Below are 22,514 nucleotides of genomic sequence, written 5' to 3' on the forward strand. Positions count from 1 at the left end.
CCCGAGATGGGTCAGTCACAGCGAGAAGGTTCCTCATGTTCAGGCAGAACTTCCCGGCGTCAGTTTCTGTCCATTGCCTTTGTGCTATCGCTGCCCAGCACCGAGCAGAGCCCAGTCCATCTTCTCGTAACCTTAACACAGTTATGTACATCAACGAAGTCCCCTCTCAAGTCATCTCTTCTCGAGGATGAGAAACTCCCTCGGCTTTTCCTCGCCGGAGAGACACTGCACCTTGCCTCACACGGGCGTACAGCCCTGCCAAGGTGCCGACCGCACCGCCCGGGCCTCTCACAGCGCATCGCACCCCGGGGCACTCCGGGGGCATTCCCAGCCCCTCTCCGCCCCCGCCGTGCCTTCCCCGCGGTGCGGGCCCCACAGCCCCGGCCTCCCGCGGCCCCTCAGAGCACAGGGCGCTCCCGAGGCCGGCCTGCCCCTCTCCGCCCCCGCCGGGGTTTCCGCCCGGGGCGCGGGGCAGGGCGGGGACAGCGGGTAAGATGGCGGCGCCCTTGGCCGGGCGGGCGGGGGCCGTGCTGCGGGACCTGGCGCTGCGATCCGCCCGCCTGCGGGGCGAATTCCCGGTGAGTGAGTGAGTGAGCGAGCCCGGCCCCGTGCCCCGCTGCCGCCAGCCTGCGGCCCCCTCGCTGTGCCCGCCCGAGCCCCGCGGCCGGCGCGGCTCCGCTCGCAGCCTCCCGGCAGCGGGGAGAGCTTTCCCCTGCCGCCGGCCGCGGATGCTCGGGCCGGAGGATGATCCAGCCTGCAGCCCCGGCGTTTGAGGGGTCGGGGCGAAGCTGTGCCCGCTCTGGGCTGGGCAGGCCAGGGCTGACCCGGGTGCCCCCACGCCCAAGAGAACTCTGAGTTCTTTCGGCAGCAGAGCTGGGTGACGCTGTGCACGAAGCGATGCCGGCGCTCTGAACACGTTTCGGGGGGCAGCATCGCGCTGGTGTGGCTCAGCGCGGCTGGCTGAGGTCAGGCTGGGGTGAAGATGCCTGGGTGTCTCTGCTGGGGAATCGATCCAAGCTCAGGCTTCCCGGTGGGCCTGAACCTCGGCAGGGCGATGGGAAGGAGTAGATGAGCCTCCTGGAAGGGCTCAGGGGCTCTCTTGAGGCGTAGCGTGAGTTCATTATTCACCTCAAGCAGCCACGCCGAGATAAAATGAGATACGCACGTTTCAGACATCCTGCCTTTGGCCGCCAGCTCTATTATTTTACCTTTACATCATGAGCAGCTGCATGAGAATCTTACTTTGGTCCACACCTGTGTTTTCCCCAAAGCAAAGCCCCTGGAGCAAACCAGGCGCGTTTGTGTCCCGTTCTGTCCGCAGGCGCCGCTCTGGGGATGCTCCTGGCGGCAGGTGCGGGGCTCTGGGGTAAAGGGTGCTGTGGGGGTTGAGCTGAACTTGTGTTGCACAACTGCTGCTGTCTGGTTTATCTTTTAACCTGAAGGAAGTTACCCGCCTCGGCTGTAAATCTGGAATCTTTTGTGCCCAACTTTCCTGTTGGAATGCTGCGTATTTGAGAACTCGGTGCAATTGATTTGTTGATTTAGCGTTCGTCCATTTCATGTATACACGCATAAACAGGGACTGTTTATGTTTATGATATACACATACAGTGATATCTATATACATACATTTATCTGTATACATACATCTTTAATCTCATTAGTGTGGATGGGCAATGCTGTCAGTCACAACAGTGTTTGGGGAGAATGCATTGTGTGGTTGAAGATGTGTTCCTGCCATCAAGGCTTAGGTGAGTCTGATCCTACAATAAGGAATTCAGAGGTAACATCCTTTGTAGGGTGTGACATGGAGGGCTTGGAAAGGCTGGAGTAGGGAGCATTCTCTGTAAAGAGTCATCTTGGTGTGAACGTAGAAGGTGTTCTGGTTGAGCTGCTTTGGTTGGTTTCAAGCCCTGTCTCTATCTGGTGCTGCAGTGGGGATTTGAGATACAGGTGGAAATTCGGAGCTCATGCTCTATTCTGCCATCTCTCAAAGCATGGAGGCTCTCTGTAAATTACCCCATTGAAATAATTTGGTATCAGCTCAGATTCTCAAAAGTATTCTTAGGGTATCGAGGTGGCCAATTTTTTTTAAAAAAAAGCCTTTCTTTTGTGCATTATTTTTGAACTAGAGGTGTTGAACTTGTATTATAAATCACATTTTGTTATTCTGTTTCTGAGCTCTGACAGATACTGAGAGCGTCTCCTAAAATCTGTGCTTTCCAAGTAGGCTATTTTCAAGAACCACATCAATACTGTATAACAACAAATCAAGTCCTTAATTTCAAGGCAAACCACTCTCCTTTATAAGGGTCTTCAATTTTGCAATGTTGTATTGTAGAATTCCCATCTAAACAGTCTCCTAATCTTCCACTGTCTCAGACTTTAAGCTACAAATAAGTTGATCAGCCAGAGTCTGGATTTCTGTGCTACAAAATAGGAAAAAGGATCTGAGAGTAAGAGCCCTTCCATTGAAGGGTTTTCTCATTTGTATCATTCATTCTGTTGCTCAGATGAGAAGTTGCACTGTTACTTTATTTAGCCTAAACCACCAAAACCTGTCCTCAAAGCCCATCACAGTGTTTCTTTCACAGATGAGGGTCTTCCATATGGTGCGAATGTGATCAAGAAATACCAGTCTTAAGCTTTGTTGTTCTGGTAACCCTGTGTGAGATTTAGAATCTTTCTTCATAACCCTTGTGACTTACTGCTGGAGTGATGTTTCTACACTTTGTAGCAAAATTTCTTCTTATTTCAAAACTGTAGCTGTAAAATTTGGTTTTATTACTGTCATTGTAATCTGCACGCATTTTCCTGTGTAGCTTCATTTTAGGGGTTGAGTAAATGCGAGTTGATCCTATCACATGAAAATTATTTTATCATCCTTTTGCTTTCCCTGTACTTTTTTATAACTGTTAAACATTTTTTACTCCTTTTGCCATTTATATCCCTGGTAGATTCAATTCTTCGTGCTGCTGGAGTTTTAAATCTGAGCAAGTGTTACAAGATAAAGGATAGATTTGGGTTGTCTGCAGTGTGTGTGGACAGGAGCATTCAGGCCTGCTCTTGCTGGAGCAATATTTGTAGAGAGCTGTGACAAACGCTCCAGGGACCACTCGGCAGCAGAATTCAATCTTGTTGGCTGGCAACAAATAGGCTCCATTGAAGGCTGTTTATTTGAATGGGAGTTGGATTGGGCCCTTTGGGAGAATGCTGTGTTTTCAAAATAGCTTCAGATGCAGTGAAATTCAGCGATGAATATAAATGAGGAACAATTAAATCAGAATCATTAAAAAAAAAATGCTTAAGGTAACTCTCCAGTATTCTAATAGAGTGAGCAGGTTGGTTGGTGTGTTATGAGCCTTGTCCCAGCCTTCAAAATGGGCCTCAGTCCTGCCAGAATACATTCAGACTCCACATGTGTTGAAAATATTGAAAAAAAAGGGAAAAAAAAAGGAAGGAGGGGAAGATGAACTTAATATTTCTGTTAAAAAAACCTGCTGGAACCTATAGGTGTTACAAACCGGGGAACTGCAAGGTTGCTCACTGCGGATGCTTTCAGTTCCTAGACTTGTATATCTATAAAACCTCATTAATGTTGAACAGAGAAACTTCTGCCTTTTCTAAGAAACTATCAGCTGTAATAGCTGATCTTCCTGGTGACACAAAACATTATTGAAAAAAAAAAACTTCAATACTTCAATTTATGGCTTCAGAAGCTACTTTAATGTTGAATTCTTCTTTCTTTCATAGTTTTCTTTGGTGTTCTTGAAAATTTCTTTGGACTGCTTCCCTATTTGGCTTTTCCTGGTTGGCAGTTTTGCTGTATTTTCAAGGTTTTACATTTAGAGGCAGGAAATACATGAGCCTACAGACTTTCACAAACAGCTTTTTCTACAGGCACCTCATCCAAATGACAGGAAAGCCCTCTTCAAACTCTAGACAAAACTGAAATGCCAAAGTGGAGCAGATGTTTGGCCCACTCCTCCCCGACAGTTCCATTAAACACATGGTTATGGAATCCTATTCTGAGATGAAAGAAGGAAATGAAAACATAAATATAACCTCAGACTGTGGGGGCTTTTTTTCCCCAGCTAGTTTTATACTAGTGGAACTTCTACCCTGGGAGCAATCTGGCTTTGACACAGATATTCACAGCTCTGTCTTGAAGTAGAAAAGCTGCACTTTGCTGCATTGATTTACCTTCCTTTGTACCTCATGGAGGTAGAATCAGGGGATAGGGCTAATTAGGTAAAGAAGAGACAGCCTTCATGAATATGACATTAGATGGAGAATTAGCCACGTCTGTGGTCTTAAACTTGGCTGTGAATGAACAAATCCTTCGTCCTGACCCTCCATCTGAACTCCAACCAGTTTACCCAGAGGCTCCTTACATTCCTTGGCCATGTTTAGGATTGGTCAAAGTTCTTTTATATAAAAGCAAGTAGTTTTTTTTTTCATTGATCTACCTCCTAAGGCACTAGATAAACTGTCAATAGATAAAGTGTGTTTTCTTTACAGTTACCTTAAATGATTGTTTCCTGTTGTTTTTCTCTGGAAATGTCAGTGTGTGTGGTAATTTTCCTTTTTTTTTTTTTTTTTAAAGTCATCTTTCATTTGGTCTATGTGGCTGATGACTGCCAGCAGGGATTTTATCTGAAATGTGTGAAGCTACTGAGATTCTTTTGGGAATACAGAGAAGTGAGATGAAGGTTTAGACACAGTTGGGGTATAGTTGTTTCTTAGAAGTAGTTAATTTTTCTGCTATTTTATCATTTCTCTTGTTTGGAAGGTTCATTTTCACAAAAATGGGCAATGTCCTCATTTAATGCACAGAGATGAGATTGTCTTCCTCTCTGTTTTGGGGACTCGTTCATTCCAAGGTGATTTAACCTCAGCTGATAATTTGTATTGTTGGCCACACCTATAGTGAATAGCTCAGCTCATTATTGCCTTGGCCAGTCCCGTTTTTCTATGCATATTTGTGACTGTGACTATCGTCTATAGCTTTCAGCATGTACTCTGAGGACTTTCTCCAGAAAATTTCCTCCTCTAATACAATACAAATTTCCTCCTCTAAAAGCAATTTCTAACAATCTGTGACTCAGCTTATTTCTTCCGTAGCACTTCAATAAAACACAGGACAGAGAAGTCATATTACCTGTCCAAATGCATATGACAGTAACTTTGGAACTGGTAATTAAACATTGATCCATGATTAGTAGCTGGCTATTGATTTTATTTTAACTAGATAACAGATAGCAGGAGTGGGTATGAAATAAAAGTTAAGATTGACTATTGTGAAAAATCCCTTAATAGTGGAGTTATGCTGTGCTGCTGAATTCTTTGTTGCGTGAGTGAGACTTGAAACAGATTCTAAACTGCAAGCTGAAGCCATCCTTTAATGTGGTAATGAAAATGAAAACCCTAGATTGGTGTTTTAGTTTGTTTGTGACATTATGCTGATGGTGATGTTTTTGTATAATTAGTGGCTAAATGTTAACTGTGAAGGAATTTAAAGACTTGCTATTTTTCCACTTACTTGTTGGAACATCTTTTTTTAATTCCTCAGTCAACACTTTATACAGATAGCTCAAAATATATTCAATAAATGCAAGTTTTGTTTTGTTTAAAATTTGCTGCTTTGAGCAGATTTGCCCATGAGCTTTTTCCTTCCTGTGCTCTCTCTGGTCTCTTTTTAATTGCTTGTGGGTTTCCCCACACTGTAAGAGTTTGTATCCCAAAATTGAATTAAATTTTATTTTGTTTCTATGATGATCTAAGAGTTTATCAGCTTTGACTCCAAAATCATAAAGCCCTAGGCACTCACAACACTGTTGGGCTTGAATGTGGGTGGGGGTATTTAACTCAAAGAATGTTTCATTTAAGAAAAGACTTTCTAAGATATTTTGTGATACATCATTATTAATTTGTGTTTACTTACCTTACATATGGGTAGCACTTAGTGACAGATCAATTTCTGTCTACCCTGTTTGTCTTTATTTTGTGTGTCATAGAATCACAGTCTGGGTTGGGTTGGAGTCTGAGCAAAGTAAGCTGGGAGAAACAGCCTCAGTTTGTGTCAGGAGGAGAGAGAATCACTCCTACTGTAGTTTTTCTTTGATGTCTTAACTCTTGTCCACCTAAATTCTTCATGAGATGCAAAAGTTTTGTAAGAATTGTCAAGAGAAATGAAAAATTAAGCGAGATTTTTTGATCGTGTTTGGTAGGTTTGCCTGCTTGTCTGAGGCTTGACTGAAAAATATGAAACTGCAAATTAAAAACCAGACACGAATTACTAATAGAAGGCTTCATCATCTTTTGATATCTTCCTCTGAAGGATCTGTGGACAAAAGGACAGTTTCATTTGACATCTGCTAATTTTATAGCAGCCAAGAAAGCAGTTTCTGCCTTGTGTAAAAAAAAAAAAAAAAAAAAAAAAAAGTTGTTCATACAGAGAATTGGTATTAAAATGTCAGGAAAATTCCAATTATTGGAGGAGTTGTATGTGCCAATGGTACATAACATTGATGGGTAGAGCAAAACATAAGAGTTATTCATGATAATTAAAGATGAAAAGCCTATTAAAAGGAACCTTTTTATTGTCAAGCTGGTACTTGCTGAGGTCTGAAGATGGCATAAAAATGTATTTTCCCTTAAATTTTCTATCGTCTTCAATTCTGTCACTCCAAACACATTGGAAACAGTGAGTCTATTTAATTGAATTCTTTCATGCAGAGTTTCAGTCTAGATTTGTTTTTCAGTTAAATGGCTCAGATTAAAATAGTCTGAAGTAATGCCATAAATTTTGGACGTAGAGGAACAGATATTTAGAGCTTGCTTTAAACATGATGCGAGCTGATTAAACAGGATTCCAGAGCAGCTGGAGTGCTGGAGCTCCATCTAGGGAGGGTTGGTGACCCAGCTGAGAGCCCAGGGCTCAGGGTTTGTGGGCACAGCAGCATCACTGACAGGGTTATTGTCCATTTCTGCTGCAGGCACCTCCATCAGCGAGACCAGACGAAGCTGCAGACAGCTGGGGAGGCTTCAGTCAGCAGCCCCTGGTCCTCACCGAGGACTTCATTCCCTCCAGGTTCTGCTGGAGTGACAGCACAGCAGGGAACACGTAATCGAGAGTTCCAGGAGGTTTCTGGAGAGCTCTGATAACAGCTTCCAAATGCAGATGTCTGAGGAGCTGACAACAGGAGAACTGGACCTCCCATGTGGGAACAAGAACTGGGCAGGGCTCTGGCAGCTCCCTCTGGGGAGAAGCTGAGGGAAGAACAGTGGCTGTGGTTTATTTCTAATGTTGTTTGTTTCTGAGCACAGCATGGGCTGCAGTAAGACACAAGAAACAGGGCTGGGCATAGTCCCAATTTCCTTAACCAGTGGAGTAATGCCATCATGCTTTGGGCTTGGAAGGGCTGTTTCAGTTGTGGGTTAAAGTTTATCTTGCTCTTCATACAGTCAGAAATGTAGAAATCTGCCTTAAGGTCAAAGTCTCTAAAGATGATGAGATGATGCTTCTTGCAGTGTCCTAAGCTTTGCTTCAGACTGTAGACATGATACTGATGCCTTGGGGAGGCTGACCTGACACAGAGACTGGACAGAGCTGGAGAATAATGTAGGTATTTATTGAACGGCCTTTAGGATACACCTTGGGCAGGACAGAGCCTGACCAGGGCTACACCCAAGGTGGTCTTAGAATGGTCACAAAATGCCCAGCCTGTCACAAGGTCTAAACTTTTATAAGTTTTAAGCCATTTTCATTTAATTGGGTTTAATTGTCCAATTCCAGCTTCAGGTTGTGAGGTCCCATCCTTCTCGTTTCTCTCTTTGGTCCACCATTGTTTATGGTTTTGGGCCTGAAAATTGTAGTCATTGTCCTTGGTCTCCAGCAGGAAAAGGGTTTGTTTTGTCTTCCGACACTGTGAAGAGCTGAGTGACACTGAATGTGAGGCTCAGAACTGCCCCCTGGGCAGCACAGAATTTGGAAAACATGAAAGCTAAAACTTAAGGCATCAATACATGCACTGAGATTTGAGAATGGCAGCAGAGTGAATTAATATAATTAGGTATAAACAGTGGAGAAATATTAATAAAGAAATTATCTGCAAAGGAAGGAAAAATATTCTTAATGTTTGGCTGTTGTCCTGTTAAAAGCTGGCTTTCACTGATTATTCTGGGCAGCTTCTAGTTTTTCCCCAGCTCTGCCCAAGTAGCTGAAGCTCTCTGCCTCATGTATCCTTGTTTCTTAGAGTGTGCTTCATGTCAGTCTAAATGGTCTAATTAAAACCAAGACTTATTAACAATAAAGGGTGTGTAGCATTCAGATTGAAACAAAAAATGGGTACCAGTCTTTTCTTTTCTTGCTGCTTCCAGGAAAAAATTTGTACAGATCATTCTGGACTGGTTTTATAAACCAGATATGACTTAAGCCTGCAGTGAAACTGTATCTGTAGATAATTTTCTATATTTCTTTTTTTTTACTACCATGGGCATTTGCGTTTTTGTTGCTTGGAGGTGTTATGTTGCTTAGTGCTCAAAGTCATATTCTGTGATGACATAGTCGGGTAGCGTGGAAATTATCATGATTTGACTTCAATATTAAAGAACTGGAACAAAAAACCTGTGATTATGTTTCATATTTCCTTCTCTGTTATGAAAAATAGAGCTCAAACTGTCTAAATTGGCATTTTATCGGTGTTTTTCTTAAAATATCAGTGACTTCTAACACTTGAAAAAGCATTCTTCCAGGGTATGGTAGGCGTGAAACGCTTCTTTGATAGATATGATTACTTGAGATATGAATACAGAAACATTTCTGTTCATCTTATTGAATATGCTTTGAGTTTTGTAATAAAATAGGAAGAAGAATTTGCAGGCAGGAAAGAAAAAATTGATAGTGGCTACTTTGGGTCATGTTTGGCCATACAATAGTTTTAGAATTATTTCTTTCCTGTCTGTGTTTACTGTTTAGAGCATTTCTTCACAGTTGCATAAAAATATCATTTTAATCTTGTAAAAATTAAAGCACTTTTAAAAGATCAGAACAAGAATATAAAATTTCCCCTCAAGATGCTTAAAATAAAAGAATATTTCTGATTTATGTGGAGAAGATGGCTTATTTCACTTTTTGAATGTGTTGTGCATCTCACCAACAATCTTTCATTTGCCAAGGCAGGGGCTGTGTTACAGTATTTTCTGCAACTGATTATGCAGTTGTGTATGGTCGTGAGTTTATTTTCATCAGATACTTCAAAGCCTTACTTTTTAGGTCAGGAAAGTATGCTTCTCTTAAAGCTTTGAAGTTCAAAATAAGCAAAATGAACATAATTTGACTAAAATTAATTACTAATGCAAAGCAGAACCTCTGATGGTGAGGACATTGACAAAAGCAGAAATTGAATCTGGGAATTTGTGTTCTACCTTTACCCAAGCAAAGGCTCTGAAAATCGATTCCAGAGGTGTAAAGCTTCTGTAGACATGCTTGCTCTGTGGGCACACGTGGATGTACAATAAGTAATTTGAATACTGTTTTATTAGGCTGAAATTTGGTTTAAAAATGCAAAGAAAAACATTTTGCCAGCAGTTTCTGCAGTAAGGACAGAAGGCATTTTTTAGCCCTTTGAGTGAACGGGCAGCTTGGTGTTTGGGCAGCCAGCTTTGCTTTGTGACATCCCGTTTGTGATGTGACCTTCTGCATGGTGGTTGAACCAGACAGTTTTTATGCAATCCCACAGGGTAAGGATCCTGTCCTGTTTCAGGGTTTTTGGAAGCTGCTAATGGTTCCCTGTTCAGGTGAAGGTTCATGGGTTGGGGTGTCCACAATAACCAAAATGCATCCCAGAACTTCTCAGGGTCATGAGGGTGCTGTCACTTAATTTGCAGACATTTTATTTTGCTGATTGCAGATATATAAAGAGAGTCCTGAATACTCCCCTGGGTGGGCAGCAGGATGCAGTTGTCAGGGATTTGGTGATGTCCTGCTTTATTTGGAGGTCAGTCTGTGTAGCAGCCTGACTGAAACAGCTGCTGAACAAGGTGTGGGAAATGGAGAAGAGAGGTCAGGGTCTTACTGTTCAAGAGGACACTCCTCCCAGCCCTTCCTGTTTTGCTTTTGAGGACTGTAGTCCTCACAAACCCATACATGCAGACACCCAAAAGGATCATGCAGGTGATGGCTGCTTGGATCTGCCTTGTAGAGCACGAAGGATGTAGGCTCAGATTCTGGTTTTCTGAGATAAGGAGAATAAGAATGACTGAAGGAACTCAAGTCTGACCCCATGCATGTTCCTGGTAGTTTACAATGGAGCTTAGTGGGTAGGAGAATGTATTTACAGAATAACTGTCAAAATCCTTGAGTGTAAGCAAGCTGTAAATAAGTCTATAAAGTGTAATCGTTACTGAAGACTTTAAATCTGCAATGAGTGAAGGACTTGCTTCAAGATCTGCTTCCTTGCATAAGAAGTAAACAGAAGGATAAATTAGAAAACTGAGTTTGTACATATATAGGCATGCTGGAAGATATAAAGGCACATTGGGAGAGAATTGTGTAGTTTCCTTTGTGTTTTCTGGAGCTAATGACCCGACTGAGCCCTACAGTGGAAGAACATCACACCACGCTCCATCATGTCCAGAGAGGGCAGAGGTAAAGCCTGGGATCAATCAGTTTGCAATCAGACTGATTATAGAAGGACAAGATCAAGTCAAAAAAAGAACATTGTAGGGCAGGCATTCATTCACCTTGAAGTGAAAAGGTTTCTTGCAGTAGACAACGAACAGGAGCATTCAGGAGAACTGGTAAGGGAGTCGTGACATTTTGTTAAGGATGCAGTCAGGATTTTCAGTCCCACTTCCACCCTGAGTACATTTACTGTCCTCACCATTTCGTCTGCAGTGCTGTGAAATATCCAAGACATAACTGAGATGTTTCTAAAACTTTATGGTTTTTATGTGCATATAGCTATGGTTTTGTTTAAAGGGAAGGATTCATTAATAGATACTGTTCAGGTTTTTTAATCCAGTCTATATGGTTTTGTAATCTAAATTTCAGAATTGTGAAAGGGATAGGTGCTGTCTTCTGAAATCCTCTTCTGTTTCTGTGACATTTGTTAAAGCACAGCAAAATTGTACTGTTTTCTTTTAGAGCTACTGTGAAAGATTTAGAAGGTGGGGTTTAATGAAGCAGAGAAAGCCTGACCAGCATCCAGCCACTTCAGAAATGATGGACACAGTCCTGATGTTCCCCTTTCCCAGCTGAGGGATTCCACCACTGAGAGAGGGAAGGAAGCACTGAGTCAAAAATAAAGAGGGATGTTGAAGTATCATTATTTGTTTCCTGATAAATATTGATTGATATGTCATTGCAGTTTGATATAGCCTTTAGTGGAAGGGAATGTTGCTTTAAAGGGGGAAGAGGTAAATCCTCATGAATATTTCATGTATTTATTAATGAATTAGTTTTGGGGCAGTGGGTAGTGAATGAAATGTTTAAACCCCCCCAGTAATGGTATAATTTTAATTTAAATGTGAAAAAATTTTGATAGAGCCACATATTTTTAGATTCAGTTACCTTGGAAAGTTGGCAGTTCAGCTAGTGAGCGAGTTTTGGGAAGGTTCTCCCACTTCAGTGAGCAGATCGGGGGAGAGTGAGGGAGTTTGATTCATGACTTGACTTTGGGGTCAAATTCAGTAGGCTTATTTCTTTAGTTAAATCATTCACTTTCCCAGGTTAATTTTAACATTCTGGTAGGCTGTTCAGGTTGAGGCTGAAACTGTTCTTTTTATAATTGGTTTCTGCAGGATCTTGCTACTTTGAACTGTCCTGTATTACACAAAAATGTCAGACCTTTCTACTCTGCCTAAAAGGGCTTCCTGCTGCAGTCCCTTGAGTCTGACTTTGTATTTTCTTTTTAAAAAGCAGAAATACAGCCTATTTGGCTGTATCATGTAGAGGATATTTTATAGGTGTTTATTTGATAGAAATTTCTGTGGTATTATTGAAATAAAACTCCTTTGGTAAAACTGAAATTCAAAGGAGAACTTAATATTGTTTCTCATTTAAATTGTGTATGAATAAATGATTACAAATTGACAGATATTGCTTGTAGTGATTCCTTTCTTGAGTGAAAAACCAATTTCTATTTCCTTCTTAATTTAGGAACTTAAAATTATTAAGAGAGAAAAAGAGAAGCTAGATGCAGCCCTAACACAAGCGAAACGAACTATGGATTGAAAATTTAATAACTTCTTTTGTTTCCAGGGCCGTGGTGCATTGCACTACATCTGCAGATGAGCCAGCTTTTACAGAGGATTTATTAATAACAGAGGTACTGCAGGAGGTTGTATGGTAAATGCAAAGTTCTCCAGTGTCCCTGCTGGGAGTCCCTCAGTCCTGGGGGCTCGGTGCATCCCCTGCACAGTTTTTGTCCTGGTTCAGCACGAGCCTGTGCAGGGGTTTGGAGAGCTCTGGCATTGCACAGGTCTCTCACCTGAGTCCAGGAGCATCCAAATCCCTGGGGGTGAATTCCCAGGTGTGGTGATGCCTTAGGGTTTTAGCTTTTATTTTTTTCATGTATTTGTAATCCTGCAGTTCATCAGTGTATAACTCAAAAAACCATACAGAGTGTTAGCAACTGTTCTCCCATTCTGGTCAAGACACAACAATTCCTCTCCAGGCCTGCGAGCCAAGGACACCTCACTGTCTCAGACCCTGAGAAATGTCAACAGAAGTGAGTTGAGGGGGAGCAAACTTGGGGTAAATGACTTCATTACCTAAAGCTGTAATTGGAAGATTAACCCAAATATACAAAATACAAATGGACCAAACTTATAAAAGCATGAAAACCCATGACCCATCATCCATTTTTGGGTGTAGGCCTTGGAGGAGCTGCATCTACCCTAAATGTACCTGAAGACCCTTCAATAAATATAACTGCTTTTTATTCTCTTAGTTTTGTCTACCCTCTGTTTTTAGGTAGTCCCAACAAGGCATCAGTAGTAGGAGGTGTTTAGATCCATGCACTTCTGAGAATTTGTGCCTTTTTCAGAGAGCTCACCCAGAGGATTCACTTGCTACCAGGCTTTTATTATTCCATTAAATAGTGTACAGTCTTTTCTGCTTTAATTTGCTTTGAAATAATTCAGCCATACTTCATAATGCCTTGTGGAACTCATCAATATTGCCTGTGTGTCTGTCTAATGAGAGTTCAGTAAATTAGCATATTCATTAAACAAACAAATTATTGTTCTGTTAGTAATTGGTGACTGCCTGTTTCTCAACAGATGAGTCATGTCAACTGGCATCAATTAGTTTAGTGTGCTTTGTTACCTACAGGTAGGTAATCTGTGGTTGATATCTGTGCTTTATTAGGCTGTATTAGAATAATCACTGCTGCCTGGTGGTGGGAGAAAAGTAGTTTCTCTTAACTAAACAGGATGAAATTCCTAAATATACCCTCTTTAGCTTTTCAGTTAAAATAGCTTCCTTCTCTAAAACTGACTTGTTACTAGTTTAACAAAGCTCTTCCCATTGTTTCTTTCATGTTTGTCACCATCTTTTTTTTCCTGCTGTGATGCACTGTGATTCCTTTCTTGTTTGCCGTGGCTCCTCTTAAAAAGAATCTTGCATTGTGTGGCAAGAGAAATCGGCTTTTCCTTGAACTGTGGGAAGGTATTCAGGGGAAGATTTAAATAAGCACTTCTTTTGATTGCATCGACTGGAGCTAAACGGTGACACAAACACCTAATATAGTAATAAAAAAACCCCTGTGATTGTTTCAAACTAGATTTCTGAAGTTGTGGACAGTGCATTGCAGTGAGGATGAATAACTGCTTTAGAAGGAGAAATGATCCTGAGCAGGTAGTTTCCTGCTGTCCTCCCCAGGCTTGGTTTGCAGCAGGCAGTGCAGTGTCATTTTCAGTAAATGAGAGCTTTTGAGCAGAGGTGGTGGCCTGTTTCACTCCTCTGAAGTATTTCAACTTGGAATATTTAAAATTTATGCTTTCCAAACTCTTGGCCACCCTCTCAACTGTTTGAGTCCAATTTTTTAAACAATTTAACAATAGCAATCTAATAATTATAGTAACTGTGAGCTCCTTTTTTAAACAAGCCCCCATTTCTTTTCTCTGTATTTTTTGAGTATATGAAGAAAATCATTTTGTTATTTAACAGAGGCATCTTGTTTCAGAGAGTCATAAGTGTTAGGAATAGTGGTAATTATCCACCAGAACAGGCAGTCCAGATTTACTGAACAAAAATGTAGGATGTTTTTTATTTTATTTGAAGTCAGGTTCCATGAACCTTTGTTGCATGGACAGATCTCACTTGTTCTGAAAAGTGAGTATATGGTTCATTGGTATAAAACAGTAAATTGCCCCTGCAGTTTATGGATCGAAATACCTTAACCTTTAGAAAACTGGGAAATGTGATAGGTTTTTTAGGGTTTTTTTCTGTGTATTTTACTGCTCAAGATACTTTGTGTGCTATATTTTCAGGAATATGGAACTAAAAGGCCTAAAGCTGTTAACTAGAGTTTGTGTGTTGGTTTTTAGTCAGTTAAAATGAATTCCCATTTGTAGGAATAAGTAATGGAATGTTAAAAGGTCTTCAGCTGTACCTGTAGATTTTAAAACCAAATGCTCTTGTTTGAGGCCTGGTCTGCTAATGGTGCTTTGAATCAGACTAAAAAATTAGCAATTCCTAACTGCTGTGAACAAAAGTATGGAAATTGTTTTTGTGAAGACTTCTTCCTAAAGTAGCTCACAGAATCAATTTTATCCCTCATAAATATCTCACAGAGGTCTGGATTGAGACTTTGATGATAATGCTCAGTGTTGGATGATGCTGCTGGACTCTGCTGGTACCAGAGGGACCTTGCTGCCATATGGCATCCCAGCTAAAGTGGGCAATTTGGGATCTTGATGGAAGACAGTTTCCTCTATGGCTTTTGAATAAGATGACCTGGATGTAGCTCCTGCTTTGGAAGATTAAAATTGCTGGTTTGTGGCAGCCAACAGGACATTAGTTGGGAAGGACATTTTCTGTCCTGTTTTCCATAATGTGCCCCCAGGTTTGCAGCGTTGGCCATCCATGGAGAGAAGGGGATGTCTGGTGTGTCCATGGGACAGCTTATAACCCATCAGCTTTACCATGACTCTTGCCATTTTCTGTGCTTGGAAGATTGCTTTGCTACAGTGCATATTTTTGCTTTTTTTATATTTGTGATAAACTTCTCTTTAGTGTGGTGCCGTTTTACTAAATTTTTGTTTCTCTTCGGGTTGACCTACTCATTTTGTGGGCACTGCCAGCAAACTGAAATAAGTGCTTTAGTTTGTTTTCAGTGGCCTATGTGGTATATTTTAAGTACATGACCTAATAAAATGTGTCTATTCCTGCAGTGGGTTTATATGAGGATATTCAGTTTAGTTTATTTCTGATGGTTACTTTTTGAGAGAAACTTCTACATCTTTGTCAATTACAGAGACTGTATGTCAATAAATATAATAAAGGTTTATGCCTCATATTGATGAATGGTCTGCTCTTTCATTACTGTCATCTTTGTGTATCTGCTTTCCTTCATATGTGCTTGGAATTGCATTACAGGTCAGAGTGCACAGATTGAATAAACTGGAATGCTGTAGAATGTTGGCTAAGCAAATAGATTTTTTTGGTGACAGACATTTCTTTTTGATCATGCACTAAATACATCTCCTTTTAATTTCAGATACAAAATATATCTCCTCACCTCCTCAAAAACACCATGGTTTTTCTTCCCAATTGACTTACCTCCAATACAACCATTACAATAAAGTCCAAGTTTATAAAACTTGATGCTTTATATATTTGAGAAATAATTTGCATTCATGCAGAGCTAATTTCTGTTGTTAGAGGTGTTCCATACTGGCACAGGGTTTATGAGCACAGTTACAGCTACTTGGCTTCAGTAGGGCAACAAAGAGGGAAGAAAGAAGTGGGCATTTTTTGGACCACCTTTACTGCCAGGTGCTTTTAAGAAGTCCATCTTTGATTTGTGATATTAATACTGGTTTTCATTAATGCTGTGAATGAAAAGGGAATGTTGGATGTTAAAGTGTGTCTTCCTTTGAACACTCATGCAGTAAAATGCATTAAGCTATGCTAATGAAAACAGTAGAGCTGCTCAAATTACATAGGTGTGTCAAGGGATGTTTAATTATTCTAGAAATTTGCTTAGTGGTGGTTTTGTTTTCTTTGATAGCGTTGATTAACACTGGGTTCTCTTCCCCAAGCTGGAATAATTTGACATTTTACAAAAGTGGAGTCATTTTTAGTCATCTTAGTAGTCAACTACTAAGAGAAAATAAATACTTATGTTTAGGGCTTTTTTTGGGGAAATGATCTACACATGAGCACTGGACTTGATAAGGTGAAATACTTAGTTGTGGATGGTTAGCCAAGGTAGTTCCATGAGGAATTAGGCATGAAATGCCACTAAATTTTTTAAAATTTGATGGTTTTAAGACCAAGAGGCCTCAGTTGTAATAGAGGATATAACTTGAATCTTCAGTTGTTTGTCAGACTTGACCTTTCAGTTATTCTTTCTGACAGCTTCTTCATAAACTTGTTACAGAACAGACTTAAGTGATTCTTTCTATTCTGTTTGTTCTGTTTGGAAAAGTCAGCCTTGGATGTGTTACCTGGGAGGCCAAAGAATGAGAAAAGCTTATACTGAGCATATAGGCTCAGGTCAGAAATAATCAGTGACATAATCTGATGGAGTTTGGGATTACTGATGCTGCCCCTGTTTTGTGCTTATATGAAACATTTCTTTTCGAGCAGAGTTTTGCTGAAGTAGTTAACATGCAACTTGCAGACTTCTTGATGAATGTGTTAAGACAGTTTCTTCTGGTTTTATGTGTGTGTGTTTTCTTTTTCCAAAAGCAAACACTCAAAAGATACCTCCTGGGTCATCTGAAAGATGTTTTACATCAGAGTAGTTAATGCTGCATATATAACAACGATATCTCTGTTGCAGTGTTTTCTAAATCTGTTTGGGTTGGTTTTTTTGGAGGGGGGGCTTTTTTGTTGTTTTTTTCCTTTGGTTTTTTTTGTGTTTTGCGGGGAGGTGTTTAATTTTTGTTTGTACAGTTTTTGTTTAGTTGGAGTTTTTTATATTGAAGCAAATTTCTGCTAGAAAATGTACTCGTAGTTCCACTCCAATTTAGTTTTTTAGCCCTCGTTATTTAAATAATACAATTTTTCCCTGTCATGTGACAGCTAAAGAATTGGCAAATGGAATAGTGGAAGAATAAATGCAACTGCTCCACAAATACATTGTTTGTGCAGAGCCTTTAGTATTCTATCAAAATATCCCCACCAAACAAAAAGGTGGTAAATACGAGGCTATGCAGGTTATATGAAGAATCAATTTTTTTCTCTAGCAGTAGTCAATAAACCACAGATACAATTCTGCAAAACCTGACCTTGTTAAGATGATCAAAAAGAAATATTTGATTTCTTCATGTGTGTGCTGCTCATTTAATCATGCTGTGGGACCAAATATGGTCTCTGCTTATATAAAGAAGGAACTTTGAACACAAAGCTTGTTCAGAACAAAATACACAATTCCCAGTAACAGTGGTTTTCTAAATCCTTCTCACTCTATATACTTCTGGTCTGCATTAGTGTGATTCTGACAGGTAACAAAAATCGTGGAGATTGGCGAAGGGAAGGGAGATTAGAGGTGAAATCCAACCAATACTTTGTGCTTTTGGAAAATGCCAAATAATTCTAGTCAGCAGGAGAAAATCTGGTTTGAAATTTGTACTTGATTAAATAATTCTGCCTTCATCTCACTTCATGTTACTGCTCAGTTGAGGCCTTTTGTTCCACTTACTTGAGTTTTGTGATTTTTGATGTTGTTGTCAGCCTCTCAGGAAATGTTACCAATTGTAAAAGAGCCCTATTTAAGTATATTAATCTCTTTGATAAGCACTTACATTAGAAATTTAATCTTAAGAAATATCTTATTAGGATGAATTTAGTTCCTCTTTAAAGCTTTATTATTTTAAATAACAACATTTTATTTTCTGTGTGCTGCTAGTAATGTTTTCTTAGTTTTATAAACTGGTTTATTTTTAAACCTTATTTGTGGTTTAAAAATAAACAACACCTTTTGATTTACCAGGCAGATCTGAATCTCAAATAAGGGCCACTCTGCATCTTCAGTGTGTACATCAATACACAACACAAAGCTCCCACATGAAAGGAAAACAGAGAAATGCCACCAGTGGAAAATTTTCTTGTTCTTTGTCTGTCATCTTATGGGGATGAAAGATGAGATGTCAAGCGAGGGTTTGCTAAAATCCACACACAATTTCCAGTCTCTTCCTCACAGGTTGGTGGGACAGGATCTACTCCTTGTACTCCAGCCCAACTTTGTAATAAAGAGATCAAACACAGGCACATCTTCAGCCCCTGGAACATACTGGGTGCCAGCTGAGCTTCATGGAAAAATCTGAGAGATCTCTGCTGTTTTCTGATGTGTTTTCTGATTTATGTGTGGGGGGAGGGGGTAAAATATTCAAGTGGGGATAAGCTGTGACTAGAAGGTGATGAGAATCAATAATGAACAGAAATGACTAAAAGCTCGACTCTGCTTTCCTGTGTTTTAGGTTCTCTTTTAGTCGCTCTCCCCATTCCCTCTTTCAGATTGAGATTATTTTTCTGATGCTGATTTATCATCTAATTCTTTAGTCTGTCTTTGTTGAGAGCTGGAACTGAATTGGCAAATCTCACAGCGCTGTTTGCTGCTGCTGCAAGCAATGGAACAGCTGTAAACCAGGAGAATTGGTAAAACAAAGTCCTGTGATGGCAGAGTTGTGTTCTGTGCCGGATTAAAATCTGCTTCTAATAACTGTCAGGGGGAAGGGTTGGATTATGGCTGCCTGTAGAAGACTGGGAAAATGCTTCCTCTCAAACCTTTGCAGGCTCTTCCCTGGAGTTTTGAGGCTTTCTTACTGTCAGTCTCATGTGTGGATTTATCTCTGGAATGCATGAAAGTTTATGATGCCCAAGAATTTAGGCCATTTGAAGCCCATCTGAAATTTCTGAGGATGCTTGGTATAAATGTATTTGGAAAGCAGAGATTCAAGGTTCTTGTATAAATTCAGATTTATTGCAACCAAAGCATCTTGGACTGGAAATTGGTTCAAAGAAGCATCTGTTTACTCATGTTTCAGGGGTTTCCTGGTCACATTTTTTTTGTCTTCACCCTAAAATGCATGTCCACAACTGGTTCAATTTTTCCAGATGGTCTTGAAAGAGCCATCACCTTTACAGATTCAAAGCTTGTGCTTTATTTCATCTCTTGTAGCTGCTTTAGTTTTCCTGCTGTCCTCATGACATATGGTGTGTATCCTGCAAGTGCTTTAAAGCAAGTTTTTCATGTTCCTCACTCTTCAGAGCTTTTGGTAGAGACTTCAGATACTTATTAATTTTATCAAGCAGTTCATTCACAACCAGGAGTTTTTCTTTTGTGCAAAGACTTGATTGAAAGTCCTCAGCTGGCACTCAGTAAGATGGTCTCTTTTAGAATTATATAATACATCAGGGGGTAAAAGGTGCTCACTAACCTGGAGTTTGTGGGCTTTGCTGTTCTGTGCCACGTGTTATTGAGCAGACCTTTGTTTCATCACCCTTAGGATTGCTAAAACTCTTTTCAAAGGAATTATTCTCTTCTTTCCTTTCTGTGTTCCTCAGACTGGTCTGGTTCATAATTTAGGGAAAATATTGTCATGATATCTTAATTGTCTGATTTTTATAAGAGAATGGTGTGTCCCCTGTACTTATGTATGTATGTCTACAGTTTGTGCATATGTAATAAGGTTTTTAGCGTCTAATTGGTGGAGTATCTCTGTGGGATATTTTGAGTTATATTTTTGAGTTGTAAAGTTGTTGTATATCCCAAAAGCACCTGTGAGGTGCTGAGAGGGTATTTGGGAGCAGAGGTCACTGCAGTTCCCATCAAGCAACAACCACAAAAGTCTTCCCCGGAAAGAATTTTTTTTCTTATTTATTTGATTTAGCTCAGCTTAGTAATACCTACATGTGAAACTGATTTATTGTTCCAGGTTATGAATAAAAGGCTCTTTTGAAGACTTGGTCTTAAATTATAAAACCAGTGACCAAAACTTTATTAGCTGTATTAGTGACCTGTAGAAATTTTTAGATAAACCAGAAGGGTTCCTCCTGGCTCCTAATGTTAATCCCTTTGTGAAAATGATCCTGAAGTGATATTTGTTAGGGCTTAGCAGGGAATTTATAATAGGAAAACAAATTAAATGTCAACAATTATGAAAGGGACTTTAAATTTTGACCCTCCATTTGAAGTATAGCATAACTCTAATAACATATTGCCTGTGAATAGAATGGAAGAATATAAATCATGTGAGGTGTCTGTATGATGTGTAGAATTAGAGAGAGCCATAGAGCAAACTGACAAGGCCATTTTGTTCCTCTAAAATATGTTAATCAGGTTATGCATAAAAGGATTTAAAATGTCATCCTGAGCTATTTGTAACTGTTGGAGTTCAGTGGGAGTCACTTTTACAGAAAACATGCAGTTTTATACTATAAAAGATGGGTTTGTTTTCTTTATGCATCAATCTTTTGTGCAGTGTTTCAAAGAGAATATAACAGATGGGAGTTTGCTTTTGAGACTACTCAGCCTGTAAACCTTGAGTATTGTGAGAGGGCAGGTTATTAAAAGACTTTAGCATGGAGGGTTTTTGTTTTCAGTATGAAGTTGCATTAGGTTAATAATTTTTTTTATCATGCTGTTAGAGATGAAAGTAGAAGTATAGTAAATAATCCTCTTTGTCCAACTTTTCTAAATACGTAGCACTGGCTTTCATGCTGTGTTCTTCCTTCAGGAGAAACCAAGAGCTGATTGTGGCTGGCTGCCAGGAGGACAGCAGTTTGTCTCTCCATGTGGGAAAAGCATCTTTGGTTGGCACAAAATGGGATCATCCCATTGCCAGGAGTCAGCTCCAGCTCCTTAATTATTGCTTTTGTGCGGAGCAATTTATCCTGTGTGGAGGACGTGTCCTTTCTTAAAACCATTCAGTGAAGATCCTGTGACTTCTGTAGAGTCTCAAGGTTTCCTGCCAGGACAAGCAAATGTGGTGTGTTTGTGTGTGTGTGAGGTTGTTGTGTCTTTGTACCCATGGAGTGTTGATATTGTTGTATTCCCACTGGGGCATCCAAACTGGCACGTTGGGAATGAGGAGGGAATTATTGTCCAGCTGTTGTTGGCCTGGCATGGCTGTGCTGGTGTCCTCAACAACAAAACCTGCTTAAGAAGCACAATGAGCAAAGCAGAGACAGCAGACCACTGAAAAGACATGTATTAGTGTACAGTTTCTTACAGAATAATTCCATGTCAGTTGTTTTTCTTCTCAGATAGGCTTCAACAAATGCACAGAATCACTGGAATAATTTTGTAGAGAGGAGTTAGATGAAATATTATATAATGAGGATATTTTACATGAAACTGAATTTGTTTTAATGTAAGAGTCTGTTACTATTTTTATAGCAGAGGATAACATGAAAATATTAATAGACTTTGGAGTTCAAGCCAAATTTGCCTTGATATTAAATGCAAGACATTTTGTCTGGCCAAGTAAGCCTTGTGTAGCTTTTAAAAAAATATCTGTAGCTTTCAGAGTACTTGGGATGCACAAATGTTAAGAAAAGGCACTTAGGTAAATCAATATGTATTTTACCTTTTCTCTGGGTGTCGTTTAACTGCTGGTTTGAGATAGCCATAAGGTGGAAGAGCTCAGTGGGCTGTCTCATGAACTGTTCTTAATGAGCATTATGTTATTTTCCCCTCTTGTTTTTTTTCCAGACTGTTCAATTAACCCCCAGACGATGGCTCAACTTGCAGGAGTACCAAAGCAAAAAAATAATGGCAGACCATGGGGTTACAGTTCAGAGATTCTTTGTAGCTGATTCTGCAAATGATGCCCTGGAGGCTGCTCAGAGACTGAGTAAGTTGACTGATAATGGGAGGACTCTGGTTCACTTGGTAGCAATCTGGAAAATAAATTGTTTTCTAATAAGTTTAAACAGTCTTTAAATTCATGCTTACTGAAAAGCTTTGATATTTCATCCAGGCCATAAATACAGGCTTAATTTTATATATCTGAACAAGTTTATAGCGGCAATACTTAGAACTTTATTTCTCAAATGTAATTTGAATTCTTTAATTAACATTTTAATAATACAGAATGTCATGAATAGTTGCTGAAGAATTTTTTTTTTGTATACTTGATATAATTTAAGGATATGCAATAAATGAACTTGTGTAAAAAGCTGTTTTCAAACAAAAATTTGTTCTATTAAAAAGCAAAGGAAGGAAAAGGTTGTGGCCTCTCCATTTTAAAAGCTGCTTGGATATTTGTTAAAGTATGTGTCCAAATGAAGAAATAGCAAAGGTGAATTGAGTTCCATCACAAAAGGACATGAC

General features: G+C 39.9%; 1 protein-coding gene across 1 annotated transcript in view; it reads left to right on the forward strand.

Annotated features, from left to right (window-relative positions):
• Nucleotides 1-460: 460 nt before the first annotated feature.
• Nucleotides 461-22,514, forward strand: part of SUCLG2 (succinate-CoA ligase GDP-forming subunit beta) — a 114,930-nt gene continuing 92,876 nt past the window's right edge. The window contains exons 1-2 of the mRNA XM_066327221.1: nucleotides 461-578; nucleotides 21,894-22,035. Coding sequence (XP_066183318.1) covers nucleotides 495-578; nucleotides 21,894-22,035 — 226 coding nt within the window. The 5' untranslated portion in view covers nucleotides 461-494. The remainder of the gene's footprint in view (nucleotides 579-21,893; nucleotides 22,036-22,514) is intronic.

This window comes from Sylvia atricapilla, chromosome 11 (assembly GCF_009819655.1).
Source record: "Sylvia atricapilla isolate bSylAtr1 chromosome 11, bSylAtr1.pri, whole genome shotgun sequence".
In the NCBI taxonomy this organism is placed as follows: domain Eukaryota; kingdom Metazoa; phylum Chordata; class Aves; order Passeriformes; family Sylviidae; genus Sylvia; species Sylvia atricapilla.